Below are 26,717 nucleotides of genomic sequence, written 5' to 3' on the forward strand. Positions count from 1 at the left end.
AAACGTGGACAGTTCTTAGTTGTCCAATATGGAGGGCATATTTTCTGTCCAACGGGGCATTTTAGTAAATCAGGAATGGCATTAGGAGCCCCCTAGTTTACACAATATCACAGCTGAAGTTTACCCCAATATATTCAGCCATTGTTTTCATTGTTACGTTCTAAGAGAAAAATACAATATATTTCGAAGTAACAGGAAAAAGTCATTTTTTTCTCCAAACCAAATGAGGTTCCTATGTTTCCCAGCATATCCCACTTCTCTCCCCGGGCCATTCATATACTCACCAGGATGCTGCCATCTTCCTCCCGAGAGTCATCAACATATTTGTCAAGCATCCTACCAGTATCGTCTCTTATGCGATTCAATGTTTTGTGCCCTCCTGGGATTTTTATTTAGATTACAAAGTGCCAAGAGTCGGCAGCAACATTTGTTGCCAGTCTACGTTTGAATCGAATTGCTAAAATGAAACTGTCATAAACTGCAGTTTTTGTGGAGTTAATTGAATTGATTATACACATAAAACATTTAAATCAGAACTTCGAGGTTCACTGTGTATCTTGTCATCATTTATTTTCGCCATGCTCTTGTAGTGAATGTGCAAAAATGATGATGTGCACGAAGCTCAAAGATAATGACCCTGATTTAAAATTTGCAACGTGTTGGGCAAGGGGCGGGACGGATGTGGAGGCGGGGGGATCCAGTAATACATAGGAAACCTGAAAGTAAGTTCAGGTTACATCAGAATCATCTGAGGAGGATCTGAACATTTATCTAGTTCCTCCTGCAGACTACAGGTCTAATGGAGACCTTTCCTGGTGCATGCTGAAGGGTGTCTGTTTCCAGATCTATCCAGAAGTACATCTTCAGCATATCGATTGCCTCTTCCCTCATGTACGCTGTTGATGTAGCATTCGTTGCAACTGTGTTACAGTGTTGAGGTTTCTAATGAGTGTCCTGAGTTAAATTAGCAATGGGTATCTGTTAATACCTACCAACCATCCCTTAAGTGCACGGCTTCCAGGGATAAAGAAATCAAAGAACTTGGACAAGCCATCATGGCAGCTGCCTGGGGATCTTGCTCATGCAAACACAAAGATCTAGTGGTGATTGCATAACAGGACTTTTTCTAGGAAGCCAAACCGCCAGCTGACTCCTAACCATCTTGATAAACTAGTGTTCATGAATATTAGGGAAACAGAATGTAATAAGTCCTCGGAGGCTTAAGTCTGTTCACCATAATCCCTTTATTTACAAGTCTGACAACAGCATACAGAGTGCTTTCAGTATGCAGTCTGCACTAGGATTCCCAGAGGAACTGACACTCCAAGTTAAGTATAACACAAGCAGCTCCCTGATTGGCCCATCAATTTGGCCCTTAATCAGGGACTTCGTATTGTAATAGGCTCAATCAGATGCCTAATTAAAGTCATTACACAGAACCTCTGTTTCCATGCCTTGTCAGTTATTTAAAAATTAATTCTTTTTTAATTTATTATTGTCCCATGTATTGGGATTCAGTGAAAAGTATTGTTTCTTGTGTGCTATACCTTTTATAGAGTACATAGAGATGTAGGGAAGGAAAGGGTGGAAAGTATAGTGTTACATTCACAGATAGGGTGTAGAGAAAGAACAGCTTAATATAAGGTAGGTCCATTCAAAAGTCTGATGGCAGCAGGGAAGAAGCTGTTCTTGAGTCAGTTAGTACGTGATCTTCTACTTCTGTTGGAAGAAGGTGGAAAAGCGTACGTCCGGGGTACATGAGGTCCTTGATTATGTTGGCTGCTTTGCCGAGGCAGCGGAAAGTGTAGACAGAGTCAATGGATAGGAGGCTGGTTTGCATAATGGATTGGATTACTTTGTAGTTCCTTGCGGTCTTGGGCAGAGCAGGAACCATACCAAGCTGTGATACAACCAGAAAGAATGCTTTGTATGGTGCATCTGTAAAGGTTGATGAAAATCGTAGTGGACATGCCGAATTTCCATAGCCTTCTAAGAAAGCAGAGGCATTGGTGGGCTTTCTTAACTATAGCTTGTACAGATTGTGGGTGTCACAGCTTAGGCCAGCATTTATAGACCATTCCTTGTTGCTCTTCAGAAGGTGGTGGTGAGCTGGCATCTTGAACCGCTGCAATCTCTAATGTGTAGGTACACCCATAGTGCTGTTAGGGAGGGAGTTCCAATATTTTGACCCAGCAACAGTGAAGGAACAGTGATACACATCCAAGTCAGGAAAGTGAGTGACTTGGAGGAAAACCTCCAGGTAATGGTATTCCCAGACATCTGATGCTCTTGTCCTAGATGGTCATGGTTGTATGTTTGGACAGTGATGCCTAAGGAACCTTGGTGAGTTGCTGCAGTGCATCTTGTACACAGGCTGCCACTGTTCAGTCGGTGGTGGAGGGATTGAAAGTTTCTGGAAGAGGTAGCAATCAAGTGGGCTGCTTTGTCCTGGATATTGTCGAGTTTCTGATTATTGTTCCAGCTGCATTCATCGAGGCAAGTGGAGAGTATCTGTTACACTCCTAACTTATGCCTTGTAGATGGTGGCAAGCTTTGTGTGGGGGTGGGGGGGGGGGGGGGGGCGAGCGCGAGCGGGGGGGGTGCGGAAGGGGTGGTCAAGAGGAGAGCTACTCGCCACAGGATTCCTTGCCTTTGACCAACTCTGGTATCCACAGTATTTAAATGGCAAGCCCAGTTCAGTTTCTGATTAATTGTAACCCTGAGGATGTTGAAAGCTGGGGAGTCAGCGTTGGTAATGCTATTGAACTTCAAGGAGTGATGGTTAGATTGTGTCTTGTTGGAGATAGTCATTGCCTAGCATTTGTGTGGTCTAAATGTCACTTGCCACTTGTTAGCTCAAGCCTGGATATTGTCCATGTCTTGCTGCATTTGGACATGAACTGCTTCAGTATCTGAGGAGAGTGGTTGGGGTGTGGAATGCACTGCCTGCTGTGACAGTGGAGTCAGACACTTTAGGAACGTTCAAGTGGTTATTGAATAGGCACATGGAGCACACCAGAATAACAGGGAGTGGGATAGCTTGACCTTGGGTTCAGGCATAGCTTAGCACAACATCGAGGGCCAAAGGGCCTGTACTGTGCTGTACTGTTCTACTGAGTCACAAATCGTGCTGAACATTGTGCAATCATCAGCAGGCATCCCCACTTCTGAGCTTCCGATGGAAGGGCAGTCATTCATGAAGCAGGTGAAGATGGTTGGGCCTAGGATACTCCCCTGAGGAACTTCTGCAATAATGTCTTGGAACTGAGATGATTAACCTCTAACCACCACAACCATCCCCATTTGTGTCAGGGATAACTTCAACCAGTGGAGGGCTTTCACCCCGATTCCACAGACTGCAGTTTTGCTCGGGCTCCTTGATACCATACTTGGTCAAATGCTGCCTTGATGTCACGAGTAGTCAATCTCACCTCACCTCTGGCATTCAGCTCTTTTGTCCATGTTTGAACCAAGGCTGTAATGAGGTCAGTAGCTGAGCGACCCAAACTGAGCGTCAGTGAGTAGGTTATTGTTACTGCTTGCTAATGTTGTTGATAACCCCTCTGATCACTTTGCTGAAGATCAGACAGATGGGGCAGTAATTGGCTAGGTTGGATTTGTCCTGTTTTTTGTGTACAGGAAATACCTGGGTAATTTTCCACATTGCTGGGTAGATGCCAGTGTAGCTGTACAGGAACAGCTGCACCTCTCTGCTGGTCCTCTGTCTACTAGTCTCCTCATTAGTGTACAGTCTGTGACCAGTAGGGTGTGGGCTCTTGTGTGCTGTTGCTGGCTTTCTTAGTCCTCATTAGAGGTCTAATCTAAAGCAACATAAGCCATCATGACGTGTTTGAGAAAACCTCCGAAGTGTAGAAAGGAATCTCCCCTTTCCCACTAGGGGATGAAAAAAACAGCCAGGAGTATTGAATATTTATCGACATATTTTCTTAAGATTAATCCAACACCTTCAATTGTCTTTCTCACTGGATAGTTTGTGGACTCAACAGTAAAATCAAAAGAACATTGAAATATCGCTCTAATTGAGCAATTAACGTATAGTAATTACCAATCTACATTGTGCGTCACAGGCTAACACACTCGAGTGGGATGTAGACGTCAGCAGGTTGAGGTTGGCTTTCCAGTGTAACATCAATATTTCTGGTTTCAACCCCCCAACCCCAGCTATACCCAATCCACCTGCTCCTGCAGGTTATAACTTTGCTCAATAACTTCTTGAACGCAGAAATCCTGAAAGATACACTGAGTCCTTGAACTGGATCCCTGCCATATTTTGAGTAACTGTAACAGATGCTACTCCAGCAGAGTGCTACAAGAACCACATCCTGCTCACTTCACGAATGTGCCTTTTCATAAAGCTCAATGCAGCACAGATTTGCTGAGCTGTGCTTAAATCTACCCTAACCCTGACTATTGCTGCTATGAATCTCACTCTTCTGGCCATAGCTTTTGTTTTCTACCTACAATAATCAAAAGCAGGCATTTGTTCCAACAGGCAATAATAGTAGAGCAATATTCATTGCTAAATGTATCAGAGGCAGCACCGAAAAGACAAGATAATATTCAGGACAGAGTCTTGCATTTAATTCGGTCACATTAAAAACACATTTCTGTTATTGTCAACAAGGAGAATAAAATTGCTTCATGTAATAACATAGCCAGTGGACCACACTTCTCTTCAATAAAAGTCTTCAATGGCAAGTGCAGATTCTCGTTAGGTTTTGTTATGAAGATGACATCCGAAAATGAGAATACCCGTGGAAACAAAAGCTGTAATTATTGAAAACATTTGTAGTTCTGTGGCGTTCAACAAACACATTTGAAAAGAAATGCAATATCATTTCAAAGAAAAAAGCGGCCAAGTTTTTTGCAAGTGTTCACGGGTAACATTTTTAATTCCTGTGACAGTAACTTCAAACTTCAAGTCTAGGTTCTATACAGCGGTGATCCTTCAATCAAAATATAAATAGAGTTGGGGAGAAACTCATTAATACAATAAAAATATGTAACTTCTCCAATCATCCCATCTAACTTGACTGACAAATGCCAAAAGCATAGAAAACAAAAGTTTGTTTTGGGAGAGTGGAATATCAGTGACGATACATAATTGACAGCCCTTCCAATATCCTCCATTTCAGACAACCACTCAATATTAATTTTGACCTCAGAGAAAAATATGGAAAGTTCAAAGTGCTGTAAGAGAATACCAGAAACAATTAATAATCGGTATTAATAAAAAGCAGATCATATAAGTATATTCAAAGCAAGAAGAGAGTGAAAGAAATAGTGACAATGAGATCTCTAGAAAGCAATCCCGTAAGTAGAAAAGAAGAATGGAAATAACACTTGACAAACATTTTCACCTCTATATTATCAAAGAGGCATGAAGAGCTATAAGGATTACCAGAGTAAAAATTGGAAATATCACAAATAAATATCTTTTCAATTTAAAAAGGAAAGGGAACTTTCCCCCCACCTCCTTCCCCACTTTCCCATCATCTATTACCTGGCTGCTAGACAGGCAGATTGCACTCAAAATAATTCTGGATAAATGTGCTGACATTATCCAGAACATCCACGCTGTATGCCCACTCCCTGGCCTGAGAGGCCTGTAACTGTGGTAACAGCCACTGACTGCATGTCTTCTGAATGCTGTTTGAAAACAGAGGCTGGAAAGCATTCAGTCTTAATCCTCTTTGTGAACCTGCAAAAGAAGGGCTTACCGTCTACATAGTTTCCAATCAAGTGAAGCAATTCCTTCAATCTGAGTTATTCTGAGTGTTCTTCCAAATGGTTACCTGTCCAGCATTCTGACAACAAAATGGGGAGGGTACTCCCTTTATGTTCATCTCACCTCATATACAGGGGTTGTTGTGGGTGTAAGGATTCCATTAAATTTGTATACATGAGTCATCAGATCTGGAGCAGTTTACACTGTAGAATGCTGGTGGATTTCAATGATAATGCAGAGTTGCCGGTCAAAATCCTTCCTTAAAAAGATATGGGAAAAAGTAGGTCACAGTAGAACATTCATGATAGTAACAGAGAATTCTTTACAGATTGTAATATAAAACAACATTAATGAACACTTAGAAAGGCATAGGTTAAGCGAGGCAGTCAATCTGAGTTCACAAAAGGCAAGTCGTGCTTGATTAATTTAATCAAATCCTTCAATAAACTCACTGAACGCAGTGAAAGCAAATGAACTGAATACAATATATTCGGCTTTTAGAAAGCTTTTGACAAATTCCCAAAGAGGAGATTTTTTTCTTAATGTTCATGGCACTCAAAATACATTGACATCTTAGTGATGATTCTCATCAATGTTCGTGCAAAAATATCTATTTTGAGCGACAAATTCTCCCATCTGTATTTTTCACAACTTTCTTTCATTCCTGCACAAGACACAAGTCAAGCTTACAATGACTATTGTGCCGATTTCAGGAACCGTTACAGCTCCAGTATACTGTCTGTCAGCTGAGACTGCTCGATGTAGCTATGGGGACAAAGCTTTTCGACAGAGTTGGATTCAAATTTGAAGACTTCCGGAGCACAAATTAACGTGATCGATGATACAGATTATATATGCTAGTATTAAGACCATAAAACATAGAAGCAAAAGTATGCCATTCGGTCCATTGAGTCTGCTTCAGCATTCAATGAGATGATGATTTGTCTGATATGATAATCCTCAATGCCACTTACCCGCCTTATCCCCATAACCGTTGATTCCATTACAGATTAAAAATCTGTCTATCTCAGCCTTGAGCACACTTAACAATCCAGCTGGCTGTGGTAAAGAATTCCACAGAATCACTACCCTCTGTGAGAGAACAAATTTCTTTCTTAAGTGGATGACCCCTCACTATGAGATTATGCTCTTAGACACCCCCATAAGGGGTTAACAAGCTCTCAGCATCTAACCTATCACACCTCCTGATAATCCTATATATCTCAATCGGTCACCTCTCATTCTTCTAAACTCCAATACAAACAGGCTCAACTGATTCTTCCTTATCTGTCAGATTTTGAGGGATTAAGGGATACTCTACATGCTCCTTGTGTCAACAAATTAATTCCACTAGTTTCGGAATGCTTGCAATCCGTGCTAAAATGTCGTGCAAGATAAAATGATTATTTTGGCTCCACATGACATGGAAATAAATCCAAAACTTTATTCTTTCACTTTTTTTTAAAATGTGCCTTTTGCTGAATCACAAAATTGGCTGCTACAAATCATATGACCACTGGATTTGTGCTTTGTTCTGGGAGCTATCAAGAGGAGGTACAAGAATTCTTCTCAGCCTGTGGAATCTCCCACTCATTGTACAGAATCCTCATAATCAACAAAATCAGAAGAAGTACAGACAAGTTGACTCCCCCAACCTGCAGTGCTGCAAAAGAGAAAGATTGAGACTGCTCAAAGAGGAAGAGATGTTAATAGCCACCTTATCCCTCCTCAGGGGGAACCATGGATTCTGGCCAGAAGCACAGAAACTGATTGTTAAGCTTCAATTAACCCACTAATGGGCTATGTCATATGACTCAAGTTTTAATATTACCCCTTTAGCCTGTCTGCTCTTTAACATCTAACAGTAAACACCAAGAAGAAAATCTCCAGGCTGAACAATAGTCTGCTCCTCAAAGCCTGTCTCTGCTGGAATATATTCTACCATTGCCTACAGAACTGATTCAGTCTGTGTATCTATTTCATCTCGCCATATCAGTACCAATAGCAAAGAGAATTCTAGGTGTCTGGTCTTCAGCCAGCTGAACTTATGGAAATCATGTGAACTAATATACATTTCTATCAATCTTGTATTGTTACGATCCATAGTTGTAAAACTCCTTTTTCTATTCCCTCCTGACTGTTTGTGTATTAGAATAGAAAGTCGGGAATATTCTTCCCCCAGGTTTTGAATGTGAAATAAACTAACTTTCTGAGTTGATCATTACACAAGTTTACTGGGAGTTATTCGTAAATAGACAGCTGGACTGACCATTGCCTAATCCAGCCTACTATTTCCATCAACCTAGCCCAAAAATGGCAGAAACAGCAGAAGTGCTGTCTCAGGATAATCAATGTCGATAGACTCAAGAAGTCTGCGAAGAAAGACCAACTCAGTCAGTGCCTCACAAGCAATTTGGCAATGCTCAGTGAACAGGAACCACAGAATGTCTTCAGGTCTGCCCGTACGTCTACTATAATCAGCATCTGCAAGGGTACTCCAGCTTTCTCCAGCAGAAAACATCAAGATTGGTTTGATATGAATGACTAGGAGATCCAGGAGTTACTAAATCGCAGGTGCAATGTGTTTCTGAAGCGGAAGCAACACCAAAGTTCAAGAGAAAGAAAGCAGATCTACAGACAAATGAATGCTGAAATCCAACAAAAAAACCTGTAACCAAAGAACAAGTGGTGAATGGAAAGAGCACAGGGAATAAGCAACTATCTGACAGCCACAAAATGCCTGGATTCTTCAGCACTGTCAAGATTATTGATGGCACAAGCACCCAGGGACCTACTCTATAGAGACCTAAGAACAGAGTGGCTCTCCTCAAGGACAGAGAGGCAGTCAGTACTTGTTGAAGGGAGCACTTCGAAGACCTCCTCAACTGCGACCTAGTCCTTGACATGAATTCTCTTGACCAATCCCAGCATGCCTCCCAACACCACTTCAGCACAATCCCAGCCCAACATGAACCGCACAGAACCACAACATCAAATTCATAGATCATGGCGCTCTCTTTGGAGTCTGTCATATCTCAAAGAACATTTCTATACTTAGAGAAAACTAACAAGCTGAGCCCTAAGAAATTACTCAGCGTACGTATGCTTGTTGTTTAGGATGGCTTAATTTAAAATAAGCTCTTTCTTTTTAGGAGGCGCAGAGATGTAGGCCCTGATTTTACCAGCACAGCCACCTGATGTTCATAGGATCGTACCCAAGGCCAACAGGTAATGCTGTTCTGTGAGCCTCGCCTACCCCAATTTCAGGGCAGCCGTGCCAGTAAAATCAGACTGTAGTGTTCAATTTTTCTGTGTTTAATTATGAGTGTCTGTTTACCATTGATGCTCAATGTGTCTGATTAATTGAGCCTGGATGTGGATTCCAAGTAAAATAAACAAACTGGAGAAGTTGCTGCAAGTTGAAGCTGTGACCATGGAGCAGACTGTGCATTGTGAAAAAGACCTGCATGGAAACTGGCATCATCTCTACATTGGTCTGAGATATAAAATATACAATAATGCTGAGAGGGCTAGAGAGTTCAAGGTATTTGTAGAATAGCTTTCTGGTTCATTCCATCTTATGTTTAATTATCACAGCTGGAGAATTCCTTCCAGGGCTAAACTGTCAGTATCTGATGTTATACAAACATAGCATAACATTAATAATCTTAACTTTCCAGGTCAGTGACCTTTCAGCATGCTGTCAGATCTGCTCAGGCTTTCCAGCATTTTCAGTTTTTATTTCAGATTTCCGGCAGCCACCGTATTTTGCTCTTGTATGGCATTAATCATTGAATGAGTAAATAAGAACATAAGAACTAGGAGCAGGAGTAGGCCATCTGGCCCCTCGAGCCTGCTGCGCCATTCAATAAGGTCATAGCTGATCTTTTTGTGGACTCAGCTCCACTTAACTGCCCGTTCACCATAACCCTTAACTCTTTTACTGTTCAAAAATTTACCTATCCTTGCCTTAAAATCATTCAGTGAGGTAGCCTCAATTGCTTCACTGGGCACAGATTCACAACTCTTTGTGCGAAGAAGTTCCTCCTCAACTCAGTCCTAAATCTGCTTCCCCTTATTTTGAGGCTATGCCACCTAGTTCTAGTTTCACCCGCCAGTGGAAACAGTTTCTTTAAGATCTCCCCTCATTCTTCTGTATTCCAATGAATATAGCCTCAGTCTGCTCAATCTCTCCTCACAAGCCAACCTTCAATTCCAGGATCAACCTAGTGAATCTCCTCTGCACTCCCTCCAGTGCCAGTATATCCTTTCTCAAGTAAGGAGATCAAAACTGTACACAGTACTCTAGGTGTGGCCTCACCAGCACCTTATACAGCTGCAACATAATCTTGCTGTTCTTAAACTCCATCCCTCTAGCAATGAAGGACAAAATTTAATTTGCCTTCTTAATTTTGTGCTGCACCCGCAAACCAACTCCTTGAGATTTCTGCACAAGGACACCCAGGTCCCTCCGCACAGCAGCATGCTGCAATTTTTTACCATTTAAATAACAGTCCATTTTGCTGTTATTCCTATCAAAATGGATGACCTCATATTTACCAACATTGTACTCCATCTGCCAGACCCTCGCCCACTCACTTAAGACTCTATATCCCTTTGCAGACTTTCAGCATCCGCTGCACACTTTGCTCAGCAACTCATCTTAGTGTCATCTGTAAATTTTGACACACTTGTAAGCACACTTGTAAGCATGACAAGAGTGAAACGTTTTGAAATGCATGTGGCCACTCTGGTGATGACTATTACTTTGCTTTTAGGTTGAATCTGACAAAGATCACATCCCATCTTGTATATTTGAATGCTGGGGCTTACTGGTACTTTTGGTAATTTGATTTTTCAGGCTGCACATGCAGTGCAGGTATGTGCAGATGGTTCAAAAAAAAGCATTGGTTTGGGAAATAAAAATCCCACACTCCTGGACATACTCTCTTTCACTTTCTTCCATCAGGAAAAAGATGCAAAAGTCTGAGGTCATGTACCAACCTACTCAAGAACAGGTTTTTCTCTGTTGCCATCAGATTTTTGAATGGACCTACCATATATTAAGCCAATTTCTCTCTACGCCCTTGCTATGATTGTAACACTATATTCTGTAACCTCTCCTTTCCTTCTCCCGTATGTACTCTATGGATGGTATGTTTTGTTTGTATAGTGCACAAAAAATAATACTTTTCACTGTATCCCGATACATGTGACAATAATAAATCAAATCAGCAAATCCCTTACATAAGAGCAAAATATTGCAGCTGCTGGAGATCTGAAACAAAAACAAAAGTGCTGGAAGAACACAGCAAGTTTGGCAGCATCTGTGGGGGAGAGAAACAGAATGTGTTCTGAAGAAGAGTACTGTTGGACTTTAAATTAGTAGATATTGTCCTTTTGGTTGTCTTTGTGCTGTTGTATATTGCACTCATGGCGATTTCTGTTTTGCATGCTAACAGCAAAACAAAAATGTGAAGAGTGATGACTGTGTAGTTTACATTGTTATATAAGTTTGCAACATTATCTGAAGCAGAAGTTGCTCCACAGGGCTCCTTGCTGCAGCTGTACACTTAACAGATGGAAATCAAAGGGCAAAATTCCAAAGCATTTGCCAAGCTGCATGACCAATTCAAGTCATTTGTCTTTTACGTGTCTTTTAATAATTTTTCATCTGCTACTATTTTGTAGTTGCTTCTCTGTAAAGATATGAAGGGTTTAAAATATTGATGTTGAAGGTGATGGAAACAGGTTCTTGTGTTTGAAAGGCTCAGTACATTACAGGCAAAAATCAGAAAAAAGCAAAAATATCAATTTTCTGAGCTTTTCATTGTACGGACTCCACAGAAACTTGATTCTACTTTTGCTTACACTGATGTTTCAGATTGTTTGAAGGATGTGAGGTCAGCAAGTTACAACATCTGCTGGACTTTTTTCTGCTTAATGCCTCAATGAAAGAGATATTCCACTCCAGGTTAAGTGTCTGAACAGGAGTTTTGATCAATGCTTTAAAATGTCTGCTCCAATGCTTCCAGTCCCTTATCTATAGTTTCTCTTTCTTGGCCATCATACCCAGCTTTAACTAATTGCACACAGTGAACAGTCAACTGACACAAATAATCAAACAACTGAATACTACAGGCTGAGATAAAACACTCAGATTTGTGGTGGAAACCAGTATTGATGTAAGTGCCAGCTTACTGTGATGTGCATCATCGCCATTTAGATTATAATATTATGACATGGATATTTTACAGCACTTCCCCAAATCTCCCATCATAGCTTACATTTTAATTTGATTTATTATTGTCACGTGTATTGGTATAGAGTGAAAAGTATTATTTCTTGCACAATGCAGGCAAAGCAACCGTTCATAGAGTACGTAGGGGAGCAGGAAAGAAGAGGGTGCAGAATGTACCGTTACGGAGTTTATAAGAGTTAGAGACAGTTTTAACAGCATAGAATGAGAGTAAAAGATAGAATTAGAGGGTATGCTGAGAACAGCTTGCAAGAAGTCGCCTCAGTCTGACATCATCTTAAATGAAGTTCGTCGACTTTCTTCTTCCTCATTAATCGAGGGATTGAGTTTAGGAGTCGGGAGGTAATGCTGCAACTTTATAAGACCCTTGTCAGGCCTCATTTAGAGTATTGTGCGCAGTTCTGGTCGCCTCACTATAGGAAAGATGTAGAAGCTATTGAGAGGGTACAGAGGAGATTTACAAGGATGTTGCCTGGACTGGGAGGCATGCCTTATGAAGTTAGGTTGAGGGAGCTGGGACTCTTTTCCCTGGAGAGACGAAGGTTGAGAGGCAACCTGATAGAAGTTTACAAAATGTTGAGAGGAATAGATAGGGTGGACTCTCAGAGACTATTTCCCCGGGTTGAAATGGTTGCTACGAGAGGACACAGATTTAAGGTGCAGGGAGGGAAGTTCAGAAGTGATGTTAGGGGTAAGTTTTTCACTCAGAGGGTGGTGAGTGAATGGAATCGGCTGCCGTCAGTGGTGGTGGAGGCGAACTCGCTGGGGTCTTTTAAAAGACTTCTGGATGAGTATATGGGGTTTAATGAGATTGAGGGTTATAGATAGGTCTGTAGGTTGGTAGGTGTTGATGTGATCGGCACAACTCGTGGGCCGAAGGGCCTGTTTGTGCTGTAGTGTTCTATGTTCTATTAGTTAAGTCTTTTCTGTGGGGATAGAAATTTCTTAAGAGCATGATCTATGCTGCAACTGTTTCAACAAAATTCATGGAAACTCCCATTCTCAGGTGTAAACAGACTTTCTTACAAACCTCAGCTGAATTTACAGCAGCAGAGTTGGAGAATCTCCAAGAGAATTCACCCCTTTGTGATCTGAAAGTTTCCTACATGACAGCCTACAAAGTGTACGTTACTGGTTGGCTCTGTGCTACTGAACTGCGCTCTGCAGTGAGAACAATATATGTGAAGCCAACATTGGACAGGCCTGTCAGCATGATGACAGGGAGAGTGGTGAGGAAGAGAGAGGCCTCCTACAAATGCCTGAAGTAAAAGTTGCTTGGCAGCGGCTCATTATAGAGCATTTCAAAGGGACAATCCCTTCACCACAACCACGACCATCTCCCCCCATTCCCCCCCCGCCACTCTCCCTACACTGCATAAACATTCATATTCATCTGTCCCAATACTTCCACCGACCAATAAAACTGGATCTGTGCAACATTGATATACTTGTCACCTGACATTGTAAGATCACTATTATAAGGACACACTGAATAGAAAAGTTTCAAAAAATATATCATTTCACCGCCTTACAGAAATGTCAGGTTCAAGCGATGTGTACTTCTTAAGTGCCATCTTATCTCTCTAGAACTTAGCCCGTGGTGATGCCTAGTGGTATAAAAGTTCAGCGCGAGAGCTGGAAGGCTGCTACAATTTAGATACTCACAGCTGGCAGCCTCTAGGAAATTGGAGCTATGAGAGCTCGACTGTTTAACAAAGTGACCTGCCTCCTGCTGAAACCCCCATGTTTAGCGTTGATTTCTCTAAAATTCCTGTCCTTCCCTATTCTGGCACACAGCTGGGGAAGTAATAGTGAGATGCACAATTTCCCCTGCTGTCATGGCTATGGTTCTGCACTCTCTATAATCTGTGAGCAAACAAATCAGGAGTTCTATGATGAAAATTGTCAAAGATCAAGGGCATGATGGAGCCCAGAGCCTGTGTGGACCCAGTATCCCTGAGAAATACTACAGACTATTGTATATTATAAGAGTCACAGATTCCCACAAGAAGGACATTGCTGCTGCATGCATTGAGCTGACCATATGCTCCATGGGTGACTGATATTGTTGATGCTGTGTGCCAGATTGTGTGCAAGTTACAAGCAAACTCATCCATCATCTCTGATCTGTTGCTGTAGCTCCCTGTTCATTCAGCACATTTTTTTTTGAAAGCTGGGTCCCTAACATCTGCATTTCCACCTAATCGGATCCAAACTTGCCCTCCTGTGTGTTGCCTTCCTGTCTTGAGTTGAAAACTATTCCAGCTCATTTGTGTGAATGATCCTGTGCAGACCACGTTAACACAGTAAAAAGTCTGACAACACCAGGTTTTAGTCCAACCTATTTATTTGATAATATACTCGCAAGCTTTCGAGGGGTTACCCTCAAATAAATAGGTTGGACTAAAACCTGGTGTTGTCAGACTTTTTACTGTGTTTACGCCAGTCCAACGCCGGCATACCCACATCAGACCACGTTAACTCATTATGGTACACTGTCCATAATTTGTGTATTGATGCTTGATCAAGTGATGGGACATCTTCAGGAGGATTGCCTTCATCTCTGCAATCACAGGGTGCAAGGCATCTGAAGGACCTAGGCAAAGGGAAGTTTACCAGGTCTTGGGTAAACAATGCAGAGGGGTGGCAATGCAACAGAGTACCAGAGTTTCATGCTATGTACATGTGAATTAAATGGAAATAAAAAAGGAAGGGAAAATATTAAAATACCCTAGAGTGGAAGATCTCCACTCACCATCTCCAGTACTGCATGCTGTTCCTCTGCCATTGACTTTGATGGTGGTATTCCCCATTGGAGTCCAACTTTGTAATGTGATATGACAGCTTCCTGTTCATCAGATTCTCTTCCAACTATGTGTCAGCTTCTTCTGCAAGAAGAGAGTCAGAGCCTTGTTGAAGGGTTGTGGAAACAGATGAGGCAGTTTAACATTGTATCCACACTGCTAGAATTAAGCAACAAGTATGGACAGAAAGAAGAAATTCTTTTGGCAGTAATAAGTGTTGAGTGCGTAAACTGGATTATATGTTGAGGACAAGATCCGCACACTCAGCATAAAGCTTGAGGTCAAAGCCGCCTCCTCTAGCAAACCTACCCTTTCATTTTTCAGTAGATGATCCTTTAATAAGTACGACACAGGACTTCCATCCATCTGAAAGCTTATAGGCTGTGGTTAGGGGATGTTAAAGTCCACCTTCACCTGGGTCCATGGCTGAAGACAGAGCCTGGAACCCATCACCTCCAGCATACAGAGGCTGGTCAATTCCAGCCTGATGTGTCCAATATTGTGACTAAGCTCACAGCTCCAAACATGGTTGTTGCCTCCTCAATGGAACAGTAAACTACCACAATGGAATTTCAGATAGATGCCATAATGGCTTTGGGTTCCTCTGTTGAAAGCAGAACATATGATATCTGCAGTACCCACAAATTATCTTCCCAATTTATTACTGGATGGGCTGAATTGAGGCCTCCAAGGTAGTGTTTGAAGTTTATTTATTAGTTCACAAGTAGGCTTACATTAACACTGCAATGAAATTACTGTGAAAATCTCCAAATCGCCACTCTCCGGCGCCTGTTCGGATACACTGAGGGAGAATTTAGCACGGTCAATGTACCTAACCAGTCTTTCAGGCTGTTTAAGGAAACTGGAGCACCCTGCGGAAACACACGCAGACATGGGGAGAATGTACAGAAGCCACATAGATAGTGACCCAAGCTGAGAATCGAAGCCGGGTCCCTGGCGCTGTGAGGCAGCAGTGCCAACCATTGTTTGATCTGGGAATCTCGGAATAGGAGTACACTGACCTCTACCCAACCATTCCACCATTGTCCTTGCCATTTCTGTCAACCACACAACCCAGATTGCGGGAGCCCATGCTGAGATAATGCAGTATGAGGTAGAGCTTTCATGTCCCACATCTTTCTAAGGATGAAAGCAGCTATTCAACTAGTCAGCTGTCACTTAAGTTGCACTTTGGAGAAGCACAGTGTGTAGCTTCTCTAATGATAGCTAGCCAACAACTGTCAATCAGATCCTTAATGATCAGCCAGACAACCATTGCTAACACCTGCTTGAACTCCTTTAGCAAGGTGGCACCTTGAGCTCAACATAGGATAAACCAGTGACGCAACTTGAGATCCGATATTGACCGCCTTATTATCTCTTCTGTACCTAAAGTTTTTTGCCAATAGTCATCCTGTGTTTCTATGTTTTGAAATTAATCCTCTTTTTCCTCAGTAACTTAATTTGTGATTAAATTTCTTTGGCTTTAAATTAAAGCTGTGCAAGATTAACATACAAACATCTGGAATACTCACGGGGAGGATGCATTTTTGGAATGTGGATGGCACTGACAGGAGCAGCATATCTTGCCAATTTCCAATAGCGCTTATAAGATGGTGGCAGGCCTTCCTGAACCACTGCTATTTGTATGGCAAAGGTGCTCCCACAATCTGTTTAGCAAGGAGTCATGGGATTTTGACCCACCAATAATGAAGAATTAGCGATATGTGCCCAGATCAGAATGAAGTGTGACTGGGAGGGGTGCTTGGAGATGGTGATGTGCTGCTGAAGAAACGTGGACAATTTTCTGTAGAGCATCCTGTAGATCGTACATTTTGCTCCTGCAGTATGCTGTTAGTGGTGAAAGCAGTAAGCCTTATAGACAAAGTGCTGATCAAACAAGCTGCTTTTTCCTGAGTAGCATTGATTTTATTAAGCATTGCTACAGCTTGCACCCATCAAGACAAGCAGAGAGTATTTCATAACACTCCCACTTAGGTGCTGGAGACGCTATGGGGAGCTAAGAGAAGAACAAGTTACCACTGAGTATTCCGTCTCCGGCTATCTCTAGTGACCACAGCATTTATGTGGTTGGTCTAGTTGAGCTTTCAAGACCTAAACAATTGACTTTCAGCCATGGTAACGTCATTGAGCATCAAAGGGAGGCGGTTGGGTTTTACATTGCTTGGAATAGTCATTGCTCAGCATGAGTGATACAAATGTTGCTTGTCATTTATTAGGTCAAACCTAGATGTTCTTCATGTTTTGTTGCCTAGGCTGTTTCATTATCTAAATAATTGTGAATGTAGCTGTACACTGCAGTCATCAGCCAGCAACTCCAATTCACACCTTGGAAGAGAGTAGAGGTCTTTAATGAATTGTGCAAGCATTTTTCTTGGGGCATCTAAGTAGGACTGGAATGTGAGAAAGATACACAGATACCTTGTCAAACTTCCCCGCATGGGTGGCACAGTGGCACAGTGGTTAGCACTGCTGCCTAACAGCGCCAGGAACCTGGGTTTGATTCCCGGCTTGGGTCACTGTCTCTGTGAAGTTTGCATGTTCCCCCCTTGTCTGCGTGGGTTTCCTCCAAGTGATCAGGTTTCCCCCCACAGTCCAAATGATATGCAGGTTAGGTGGATTGGCCATGCTAAATTCTCCCTCAGTGTATCTGAATGAGCGCAGGAGTGTGCGACTAGGGAACTTTCACAGTAACTTCATTGTAGTGTTAACGTAAACCTACATGTGACCAATAAATAAACTTTGCTTTGCATTTGTTCTGGTCTTGGGATGCCACAGAGATATTTGGCAGCCCTCTCCCTTTACTTCTAATCTTGACCTCAGAGGTTTTCTTGCTTTCTAAGATGAAACTACATCTGCTTGTAGAAAGAGTTTTGTTTATGGTACATGAAGCAAGGGAGATTTACTAAATTGGTGTCAAGATTGAAATACATCGCCTTTGTGGAAAATCTGGAGAAGAAGGGAATATTCTCCTCAGAGTAGAAAAGGTTAAACAGAATTTTAGGTATACACCCACACACACCACAGCAATACTGGTTAATAAGGCTATTAAAAAAAGCGTAGAATTTGTGTTCATTCCTAGAAGGATAGAATTGAAAAGAAGACAAGTTATATTAAATGGTGTATCAAACTTCTATTAGAAGTCTCACAACACCAGGTTAAAGTCCAATAGGTTTATTTGGAATTATGGGCTTTCGGAGCGCTGCTCCTTTATCACTTACTTAATGAAGAACAGCGCTCCAAAAACTCGTGATTCTAAATAAACCTGTTTCACTTTAACCTGGTGTTGTGAGACTTCTTATTGTGCTCACCCCAGTCCAACTCTGGCATCTCCACCTCTGAATTTCAGTTAGGTGCTACTTGAAGTACTGAAAACAGTTCCGGTCTTCAAATTATTGAAAAGGAATAGAGGCATAAGAGAAGACACAATAAAGATTCACAAATATGACACCAGAAGTGAGAGAATATACATATCAGGAACAGGCTGATGCTGTGGAAAGCTGGCACTGATCAAATAAAGATCTTTGAAAAATTGAAGGGGTTTAATACAGTAACATAGAAAGATGAAATAAAAACAGAAATTGCTGAAACTCTCAGCAGGCCTGGCAGCATTCGTGGAGAGAGAAATAGATTAACCTTTCAGCCCTGTCACCTTTCCTCAGAGCATAGAAAAATGTTTTCATTTATGGGGAGACCAAAACTAAGAGCTAAAAATATCAGATCGTTATGAATAAATCCAGTGGGAAATTCAGGAGAAAACTCTTCATCCAGGGAGTGGAATTCACTGCCATAAAGATTATTTGAGATGAGTAGGATAGATGAATATAAAGAGAGACTAGATAAGCATAGGGTTAGATGAAACAAGATAGGAAGAGGCTTGTGCAAAGCATATTACTGGTATGGATCACTGGGTCTTTTTTTGCATTGCTCTGGTATTTCCAAGGCTGAGGTTTCAGTGTGAGGGAGGAGAAGCTATGGCTGAATACGCTGGAAGTCTTGACTCCACAATGTGCATGTTTTCTTTAACAAACAATTCAACTTGTGCAAACCAGCCTGATTAATAGGCTTAGGTGCATATTGGACAACAAATGCTGCAGAAAAAAATGCAGCCACAAGCAGCTGGCTGTTTGGAATGAAGATTACATGGTGACCTGGATAAGGGAGGCCAGGAAAGACATTAGAGCAATGTTAGAGATCGGGGCGATAGACCAGAGTCAGTGATTAGGGATGCTGAAATTGAGTGATGAGTGATGGAGTGACCTGAAAGGTAGGTTGGTGATGAAGGTTTGATAATGAAGTGTTCGATGTTGGGAGTGGTTAGGAAATTTTCGGGGTGATGGGGGGAAGACATTTGGTAATCATAGAATCCCAACAGTGCAGAAGGAGGCCATTCAGCCCATTGAGCCTGCACCAACAACAATTTCAACTAGGCCCTATCCCCATATCCCCACATATTTACCCTGTTAATCCCCCCTACAATTTAGCATGGCCAATTAACCTAACCCGTACTTCTTTGGAATGTGGGAGGAAACCGGAGCACCCGGAGGAAATTCACGCAGACACGGGGAGAATGTGCAAACTCCACAGAGTCACCCGAGGCCAGAATTGAACCCATGCCCCTGACACTGTGAGGCAGTGGTGCTTGTCACTGTGCCAGCATGCAGCCCATGGGAGTTTGGTGGCAGGAATTGGAGATAGAAGATGTTAGTGATGGAATGGCTGGAATGGGGAGATCAATGATTGTGAGCATATTGGTGATGGGAGTGTTTGGGGGTGATTATTGGGGTGGGGGAGGAGAGGAGATTGATGTGAGGTCGCGAGGCAATTGGAAGAGGTCAGTGAATGTGGGTGGGAAATTGTTAATGGTGGAATACAGTTTAGTTTGTTGGGCCTGGAGAAAATCCAGCTGCTTCCCCTAAAGTTAAAGTTTATTTATTAGTCACTGCGATTAAGTTACTGTGAAAATCCCTTAGTCGCCATACTCCGGCACCTGTTTGGGTACACCGAGGAAGAATTTAGCATGGCCAATACACCTAACAAGCGCATCTCCCAGACTGTGGAAGCACCTGGAGGAAACTCACACAGACACAGGGAGAATGTGCAAACTCCACACAGACAGTGAGCAAGCTGGGAATCGAACACAGGTCCTCACAGCTCACATGGACTGTGAGGCAGCAGTGCTAACCACTGTGCCACCGTGCTGCCCACTTGTTTGTAAGTAGTTGCATAAAAGCCATCTGATGGATACAGCCATTCTCCTCTCCCTGTAATTACAAGGTTTCCAAAGGCCCAGGAAACACCATCAGTATGGATTAAAAATAGAAATCCTGTTAAAATGGAGCACACAGCCTCCTTCAATGACTGCCCACGTCCTGAGAGTGAACTGGTCATCCACTCCTTCCAGCCTCCATTAAAACTAAACTTCAGCGGATTATCAAATGAATTAATTTCCTTTTCAGATTTTTATTATTTTAACTTCTAACATCACAAGTGTATGTTTACTTTCAGCATTTCCATACTGCATAGGAAACTTGGTCAAATTTACCAAAAAGAGCACAGAATGCAATTGTATTTCAATGTTCTAATAAATAGAGGAGGCAGTAGCACAGTGGTATTCTCGCTGGACTAACATCTCACTGACCTGGGTAACCCACCATGGCAGATGGTGAAATTTGAATTAATTAAAAAAGTATGAAGTATGAATCAATTGTCATAAAAACACACCTGCTTCACCAATGTTCTTTCGAGAAGGAAATCTGTCATCTTTACCTGGTCTGGCCTAAATGTGACTTCAGATCCACAGCAATGTGGTTGACTCATAATGCCCTCAGGGATGCCCACATTCCATGAACAACTGAAAAAAGTTCCTGCTCTGACAAAGGGTCATCCAGTCTCAAAACGTTGGCTCTATTTTCTCTATGGGGTGGCATGGTTTCACAGTGCCACATGCCACAGTGCATGCCACATGCTCACAGCTCTAGGGACCTAGGTTCGATTCCTGATTGGGTCACTGTTTGTGTGGAGTCTGCACGTTTTCTCCGAATTCTCTGGCTTCCTCCCACAGTCCAAAAATGTGCAGGTTAATTGCATTAGCCATGCTAAATTGCCACTTAATGTCCTGGGATGTGTAGTTTAGAGGGGTTGGCAGGGTAAATATGTGAAGTTATGGAGATAGGGCTTAGGTGGGATTGTTGATGGTGCAAACACGCTGGGTGCACTATAGGGATTCTATGATTCTATGGTTTTCTTTACACAGATGCTGTCAGGCCTGCTGACATTTTCTGGTTTTGTTTCAGATTCCAGCATCCACAGTATTTTGCCTATACCACACAAGCTAACCTGTGAGCAGACATATTGGATATGTTTTAAAACTCCTGTAAATAAATCTAAAACTAGTGACAAGTCTACAATGCTAAAATATGCAACAAAATGATACTCAGAATCCAGAAGACAATGTCTGAAAGATTATTGGAGGCTGGTTGAGCTGTAACTTTCAAAAGAGAATTGGATATATCCTTGAAAAGGATACAGGGATGTTGGGAATAAGTAGGGGGTTGGAAGTAGGATAGCTCTTGCAAACAGCTAACACAGACAAAATGGCCATAATTCTCCCACCCTGCCCGCTACTGGAATTTTAGCGGACACGTTGCAAAGAATGTGAAACGCCATTGACTGTAGGCAGGAATTTCCAGCTTTTAGACCAGCGCGGCCCGAGAATTCCGCCCAATGGGCTGAATGGCCCGCTTTCAGAGGATGCATACATTCTACCAAGTGGGAAGATCCCAGCTCACAGACTAAGCGCATTGGCTCACTTTGTAATCAGCTGCTGGAAAACGGGATACCCTTCAAAAATATCGCTCATCTTAATCATGATACATGAAAGGAAGGAAGAAAAAACATTGTTAAATATGCTGGGATTGGTTTTCAGGCTGCAAATCTATTTTATGTGAGATGACATATTGTAATGTACACTTTCAAATTCAATGTGCATTAGAAACTATAATTTGAAGGATTGATTTCACAGTGCTCAGAAAAGCACATGGCAAGTATTCTTTCATCCATGTCAGATACTTCCCTTTGAGATTGATTAGAGACTTTACTGAGAAGGCACACATGCAGAATGTATAATTTTCTGCTTTCACTTTGTTAAAAGGAGCAAAGAACCAGAAGTAGACTGTTCAGCCTCTCAAATCTGTTCAAGTCCCACCCCAAAAGTTTAAAATCTTAAATGAGACTCCAGTGCCAATACTCAGGGAGTGCTTCATGATCAGAGGTACCATATTTCCGCTGAACTGAGGTCCCATCCGCGCTCTGAGGTGGGATTAAAGATCACAGGTAGGATTGTCCGGCTGCACTCGCCCCAAGACCGAAAAATCCCACCTAAGATCAATGGACCTTTGCATGGTCCTGTCCTGCCTGCTGGCATGGTGGGCAGAGCAGGCAAATTCCATCCCACATGTCACTGTTTCAGAGGAAAGCAGAGCAGTTTCATCACTACATCATTAAATTTCTGGTCATTGTCACTGATGGTGGAGCCTGGCTGTACAAGATTTTGGACTGTCCTGTGGTCATGATTGGTGTTATATAAATATAAATTTCTCTATTTTTTAGTTCAATCATGGCTGCTACATATTTCAGCAATATTTACCTGCATTTGATTTAAACTCCTTGCTACCCTTATCTAAGAAAAAATCTGTTAAAATAATCTATTCAGGAATATCATACAAGCTCTATCAGAACTGCTGCCCTGTCTTGGAATTTATGTGCATTTATCAGCCATTGCCCCTTGCACTAGGATAGGTTAAAGTTAATGCACAACTTGTCAAAGTGGTGCTTTGTTCCAAAACACAAAGATGCCTCATGCCATATAGATACAATGCAGGCAGACTGCAGGAATGTGTTTACAGTCCTCCTTATGTACAGAACTATAATTAACTTCAGTGATATATGTATGCTCAGCATTTCCAGAATACATAGAAAACAATCAAATTTATCAGGAAGACAATAGTTGAATTTGCATGTTCTAACATGAAAAAGATATGGACAGTATGTTTATGTGCAGTAAATTATCACCCAGATTTCTCAGTTTGATTGGAAATGGGTAAACAAAATCAGTGACAAAATATTTTCTTTTAACAGATGGGTAATCTAACTCAAGAGGTGTCTCAATTAGGGAAAGACCTACACAATGTGATGCATCTTTTGGAAAACCTTCTGACAGCGCAGAAAAATACACCTTTTTGGCCCGTTCATGGTGCTCACATGGCCCCTTCAGTGGACAACTCGAAACCAAGAATGGCTTGGACACCACATCAGCCTTGTTTTCACATGCAGGGAGGGACAGCCTCTTGCATGCCAACAAACCCATTACAGAACTCAACAGCAGCAGGCATGTGGTCTATGGATCCAGGTGCTCAATACAGTAAACCTAAAGGACTAGGAGTGATTTCACAGCGGTCGATAGAAAGCGATCATTACCATGCCTTGTCCACGCCAGTCCATTCCCAGCACTGCCAGTCACCCCGAAGTGATTGCTTGCCACTTGTTCGGTGCGCGTCTTCACATTCTGACACCACGTTAACCCCTCTTCAGTCCATGTCAGTAACCCTTTCATCTTCAGCGAGTTCATCGCCAGAGAGATCGAACCCACTGGTGTTTCCCTGCAAGTCTGAGGAGAGCAGCAGCTCCAACCTGGGCCCAGTTAGTTCATCGGACCTTGGCAATTCGCCAGATTCCTGGGAACTTGAAGGGATATCGGGCATCTCTTTGTCAAACATGGCAGCTTCATCTGTCGAGTTTGTGACAGGTACAGAAAAATTCAAGAATGACGGTGCCGTTAACTTGTAGTGATAATGATGAATTAGTAATCAAATACTGAGAAGCATGGTCCTCAGCCGTCAGTCCTAAGTATATTATGATTGCATAAGTATAATATTCCTCTGCAGTCCACTAACATTGCGGAGGTGAGAGTAACAGAAAATGACTTCAGGGGAACACTGGCAATTGAACTTTATTTGAAACAAAGAGATAAAAATAACACGGATGAATCTTCAGTGGAGAAAAAGTCATAAAAGAGTTTTCAGGAGCATGCTTACGAATCTACAACTATTTCAGCACAAAACTAGTTTGCTTGCCTGACCTGCAAACTCCCAGGGCAGCCCCAGAACCTCACAGCATCAGGACAGCTGGAAATCAAGGGCAAGATGATAAAAATGGCTTTTGCAGCAGAGGTAATTCTCCCCAAAAAGCAAAGGTTTTCTTGTTAAAATAAAAAGTCTTTGCTGAAATATCTCAGATGGATATGAATTGGCCAGTTTGCTCTGGGTGGTCGGGTGCCCTGCTGATGCAGTTCTCTCCACTGACAAGGCACAGGGACAATTATCGCTGCATGCTGTCTCCTAGACAATCAGTCAACTACAGCTGGTAGCAGAAGGTTAGTTGCTGCACATTGTATCATGTAAATCAATTTGTTCAATTATTTATCAAAAATGACTATTTTTATACATTTGGTATGGAAACTGTATTTAAGTCACATGTTTATAACGAAACCTTTTTGTGGCAAAGCTTGAAAGGAAACTCAAATGCATTACAAAAAAAATCCTATTTATGATGTTAGCTCAGAAATAATTGGAAGAAAGTTATCCAAGGCACTGTGGTTAAGAAGGTATGTAAAGAATTAGATTATTTAGAATTGATTGCATGCTACCTATGAATGTACCTGCAGTGATCAAATTATAATGAAATCTAATAGAGAATGACACTTATTTATTGCTTATATTTCAATAAAACATTGTAGGGAATGTCAGAAAAAAATCATGTAATCCCAGAAATAGGTACAAATATAGAAAAGCTCACTAACTTTAAAAGTATTTCATGTTCTTTTGGATTCTTACCATTTAATAAAAAGAACTTGATAACTTTGTATGAAGTGTTTCGTAGATGGTTTGTATTTTGTACTGATTTTGTTCCCAATATAAATTTGTTTTAATGCATTCAAAAGCAAGCAATACCTCAGTAGGTTTTTTTTTAACAGCATATCAGAATCCCATTTGGAGTGATGAGTCAAAATCTTAGTCTTTTTCACTCTGTCTGGTTGTCAATTCTCAGTGTGGGTTATAGAATCATTAGAGTTTCACAGCACAGAAAGAGGCCTTTCAGCCTATCGTGTCTATGCTGGCCATCAAGCACCTACCTATTCTAATCCCATTTTCCAGCACTTGGACCATAGCCTTGTATGCTATGGCATTTCAAGTGCCTATCTAAATGCTTCTTAAATGTTGTGAAGGCTCTTCCCTGTACCACACTTTCAGACACTAAGTCCCAGATTCCCACTACCCTCTGGGTGAAAAGATTTTTCCTCAAACCACCTCTTATCTCCTGCTTCTTTCCCTAAATTTGTCCCCTCTTATTACTGACCCCTTGACAAAGGGAAAAAAAACTTTCCTCCTATCTGCCCAATTTCTGTCCCTCCTAATTTTGTATACCACAACACAGAGAATTCCTTCAGCATTCTCTGCTCTAAGGAAAACAATCCCAGCCTAACCAGCCTCTCTCCATGGTTGAAAAGTTCCATCCCAGACATCATCCTGATGAATAAGGGTAATGGGGAGAAAGCGGGAATGTGGAACTGATCTGCTTCAGATCAGCCATGATCTTATTGAATGGCGGGGCAGGCTCGAAGGGCTAGATGGCCTACTCCTGCTCCTATTTCTTATGTTCTTATGTTTTTATGAATCTCCTCTGCACCCTTTCTAGTTGAATCACATTCTTCCTATAGTGTGGTGACCAGAACTGCACACAGCACTTCAGTTGTGGCCTACAGAGTATTTTATAGAGCTCTTCATAACCTCCCTGCTGTTATGTTCTATGCTTTGGTTAATAAAGGTATATGCCTTCTTAACCACCTTATCTACCTGTCCTGCATCTTTCAGGATTCTTTAGACATGCACCCAAGGTCCCTCTGGTCCTTTGTACTTTCCAGTGTCCTACTGTTCATTGTGTGTTCCATTGCATTGTATGTCCTTCCAGAATGTGTAATTTCACACTGTTCAGGGCTACATTCCATTTGCCACTGTTCTTCCCATTTGACCAGCCCATCTATATTGTTCAGTAACCTAAGCTTTCATCCGCAGTATTTACCAGATACCAATTTTGTGTCATCTGCGAATTTACTTATCAGCACCAATCTGTGTGGTACAAGACTGGATATGGGCTTTCAGTCACAAAAATAACCTTCAACTATCACTCTCTGCCGTCTGCCACTAAGTCAATTCTGGGTCCAATTTGCCAATTGTCTTGGATTCCATGGTATCTCTGTGACAGAGAGTTCAGGAACAACAAAGTCTCAGACGTGCATTTCCAGTCAGCAAAAAAAGCCGACAAATTTGATGATCTCAAAGTGAATGTGCAGGTGTCGGGCTACTCGCTACGTGCAAACTTGGTGCTGACATCATATTATCATGTATCAAGGCTGGAGCTGGTGCCACCCATTCTGAATATTGGATAAGTGACTGTTTTGTTTGCTGAGGTCAATGGTGTTAACTTAATCAAGTCCCTGATGTACTACTTAAGGGTAAGATATAGTATGGTGGCAGATATCAGCGTGAAAACCTTTTTAAGGCACAGAGAGGCAACCATTTTATTTGATGCAGTTCTGAAAGTTTTGAACCAGGCAGTGGGCAAGAAGAAGGAGAACCTGTTCTTTCCCACAAGTAGAAAGCCCTCCAAACATCCAACCTGCAGTGGGAAGAAATGCGGAGGAGATTAATGCTCAGAACTTAACTCCAAGGACATGGTTTCAGTGCTCTTAAAAAGCTCATAAAGAGCCAAATGCTGCAGATGCTGGAAATCTGAAATAAAAACAGGAAAAGCTGGAAAGAATGCA

General features: G+C 41.9%; 1 protein-coding gene across 1 annotated transcript in view; it reads left to right on the forward strand.

Annotated features, from left to right (window-relative positions):
- Nucleotides 1-24,755, forward strand: part of kcnh8 (potassium voltage-gated channel, subfamily H (eag-related), member 8) — a 347,288-nt gene extending 322,533 nt beyond the window's left edge. Inside the window, exon 16 of the mRNA XM_080209769.1 lies at nucleotides 22,973-24,755. Within this exon, the coding sequence (XP_080065895.1) occupies nucleotides 22,973-23,680 (708 nt within the window). The 3' untranslated portion in view covers nucleotides 23,681-24,755. The remainder of the gene's footprint in view (nucleotides 1-22,972) is intronic.
- Nucleotides 24,756-26,717: the final 1,962 nt, after the last annotated feature.

Source organism: Carcharhinus amblyrhynchos, chromosome 2 (genome assembly GCF_965287045.1).
Source record: "Carcharhinus amblyrhynchos chromosome 2, sCarAmb.v2.hapA, whole genome shotgun sequence".
NCBI classification, from domain to species: domain Eukaryota; kingdom Metazoa; phylum Chordata; class Chondrichthyes; order Carcharhiniformes; family Carcharhinidae; genus Carcharhinus; species Carcharhinus amblyrhynchos.